General features: G+C 47.9%; 1 protein-coding gene across 1 annotated transcript; it reads right to left on the bottom strand.

Moving 5' to 3' along the window:
• Positions 1 to 1093: 1093 nt before the first annotated feature.
• Positions 1094 to 2381, bottom strand: LOC123065375 (zinc finger Ran-binding domain-containing protein 2). The gene is made up of 3 exons (XM_044488677.1): positions 1788 to 2381; positions 1573 to 1646; positions 1094 to 1377 (listed from the first exon to the last, which is right to left on the bottom strand). The coding sequence occupies exons 1-3, from the start codon at positions 2114 to 2116 to the stop codon at positions 1373 to 1375; spliced, it is 408 nt and encodes a 135-aa protein (XP_044344612.1). The 5' UTR covers positions 2117 to 2381; the 3' UTR covers positions 1094 to 1372.
• Between the last annotated feature and the right edge of the window lie 301 nt (positions 2382 to 2682).

The raw sequence follows: 2682 nt of genomic DNA, 5'->3' as shown, positions 1-2682 counted from the left end.
TTGGATCCCAGAGCATGTAACACCGGTATCGTCAGTGATGATGCTACCATTTGACCTGGTATAGCTCTGTGGGCCAGCTACTGGTATTCCGTAGAATCTGATTATTGTTGTGGAGGTGCTTGGAGGTAATGAATATATGTTCTGTACACATGTCGGATTGTAAAAAGGTGTGCATGATGAGTGAGCAAATGGTTCAGGCTGTTTGCTGCACACAGGTCGGCTTTGCTCAGGGTAAGCAAGTCACCGCTAGTAAGGCCAAGAGGCCAAAGACCAGCTAACCAAAACCTGTGCAGGCAAGCACCAAGCAGAAGAGAATACCATGATATATATTCTGATGCTTGGTGACCCCCCTTCCTCTCGCTCTCTCGCCCCCACACACTTGAGAAGATGTGCTCACATACACGCACACCGTCCATGATGTTTTAGATATAGACATGTTTTACACCGTGCAGCTTTGATCATTAAGTTACATATATAAACATGTTAGCGAAAAACTAATTAACTATTGATAGTATGCTAATTCATGGAGGAAAGATTGTGACTAATAGTTTTCCATTTGTAAACTTACATACCAAGCTACTCCCTCCATATCAAAATATAAGACTTTCTTTTGACACTGCAGTGTCACAAAACGTCTTTTATTTTGATTCAAGGGAATATATATTTGATTTTCTTTCTCTTCTATTCTACTACACATGTATATATGTAGTCTGTGAGTATGTATGTGGTGCTGGCGTGGCATTTGAGACTGAAGTGGTAATAATCCTGTGCATCTCGATCGTCTCGCTTTTTCGAGTAAAGCAGGGCCATGATTGCTCCCGGAATCTCTCTATCCCGCGCGCGCGGCGACTAAAGGTTTTCCAAGAAACATTCGCTTGTGGCTGGGTGAATTCGCTGTCGCCTCTGTGCTCCCTGGCTGCATTCCCGGGCCGCTTTGCATATGCCGTAAGCAACGAGCAGGCACAAGCAAGGCATCTATATATGGATAGATATCGGCGAATGGAACTGCATGCGCAGCAACAGTCTAATGATTAGGAACAATTAATCTCACACACACACACAGGAGTTCACTCAAAAGTTGTGAACGTACAAATGAAGCCAAACTGGAATTTTCTCTTTCTTTTACTGAAAAAGGAAAATCGGATATTGGTCCTCAGCCCAAACACACGCGCACATGTACACGTTTGTGCCCACTTATCTCCCTTTTCTGAGTCTGAGCGGCGGCTTACCGCTCCTCTTCCACATGACTAAACCCTCGGGTTGGCGAAGGTTTTTCTTAAGGAGAAAAAAAAAGAAAAATCCTTGAGGACTCGTGATTGTTCTTTGCTCCAATAATACTTCCATTTTTTTAATTTTTTTTCAGGCCTGTTTTTTAACCTGCAAAGGAAGTAAACATCAAATAAAAGAATTTGATTAGATGAGATGACATACAGCACCAGACCAGTTTGTCACTGTCAGGTGTAAATATGTGCCATCATCGCAAAAAGAAAAGTTGTCAATGTGTGCACTCGTCGCAAACAAGAAGTGTAAATGTGCCGTGGGATGGGTTGAATTCACAGGAGATGAGCTTACCATAGTATGATTTGGGCGCATTGCAGCGGAAGCACTCGGTTCTGTTGGCGTAGTTTTGCACGTTACAATCCAGTCTGCATCGCCAAAACCCGTGGTTAATTTTCTTTCTTTTCAGGCCTGTTTGCATGCATGCATGCATGCATGCACATTCCTTGGAAAGCTAGCTTTAATCTAACCGATTAGCTACGTAGATAGGGGGCCGGAGGCAGACGAACCTGGGGCAGATCCAGTCGCCGGCCTTCCAGCCGGCCTGGCCGGCGGCGTTGAACCCCCAGTTGTGCGCCACGGCAGCGGAGTCTGTCTTTGCGGCGCTGCACTTGAAGCAGCTGGCGCGATTGGCGTAGTTGTTGACGCCGCAGCAGCCGCAGTACCAATCGCCGGGCTTGACTTCCCAGCTGCCGCCCATGGCCGCGTAGTCCGGCCGCTCGGCGCCCAGCTTAGCCTCGCCGCATCGCTGGCAAGCGTCCCGTTTGCAGAAGTTGAGGTACTGGCACGACCTGCAACTCCAGTCGCCCGGCTTCCTGCTCATCATCACCTTCTCCATCGCTGTTAATAATCAGAAACTAATGGATCCTTGTATCTTTCTATCTATCTATCTATCTATCTATCAGACCGGTCAATCTAGCGTACGTGTGTCTGGTCTAGCTATCAATCTAACCCAAGGAGAAGGTGATGAGAGGCAACTTAGCTTGTGTTGTGTTGGATGGCTAGGTTGGTTTGGAGATGGGAGGTGGAGTGGTCTTTTATATACGGTTTGGTGCTGCACCAGGAGGAGAGGCCGGAGAGGCCGGGGAGGAGTGGAGTAGAGCTGGCTAGCTTAGGCCAGTTAGTTGGGGCCCAAGTAAAGCCGGACGGAAAGGTGGATGCATTATTGTTTCTTCTTGCTCCACCTCCACCTCCACCTCCATGCAGATGCAGGGCAGGCTGAGTGAGTGAGTGAGTGTGTGTGTAGCTCAGTAGCCGTCTGTCTGGCTCATGCATCATGCATCCCCCCTTTTTCTATTTCTTGCAGCAACTGGGGAATCCCCACGATTGATGGGCCTCTCCATGCTATGCAAGCTAGAGATCACTGTGCTGTGTGAGCGGGAAGTTCCCGCCTCCTCCGGTCTC

This window comes from Triticum aestivum, chromosome 3B (assembly GCF_018294505.1).
Source record: "Triticum aestivum cultivar Chinese Spring chromosome 3B, IWGSC CS RefSeq v2.1, whole genome shotgun sequence".
In the NCBI taxonomy this organism is placed as follows: Eukaryota; Viridiplantae; Streptophyta; class Magnoliopsida; order Poales; family Poaceae; genus Triticum; species Triticum aestivum.
Note: the sequence above shows the minus strand (reverse complement) of the source record. Positions and strands in the feature narration are given on the sequence as shown.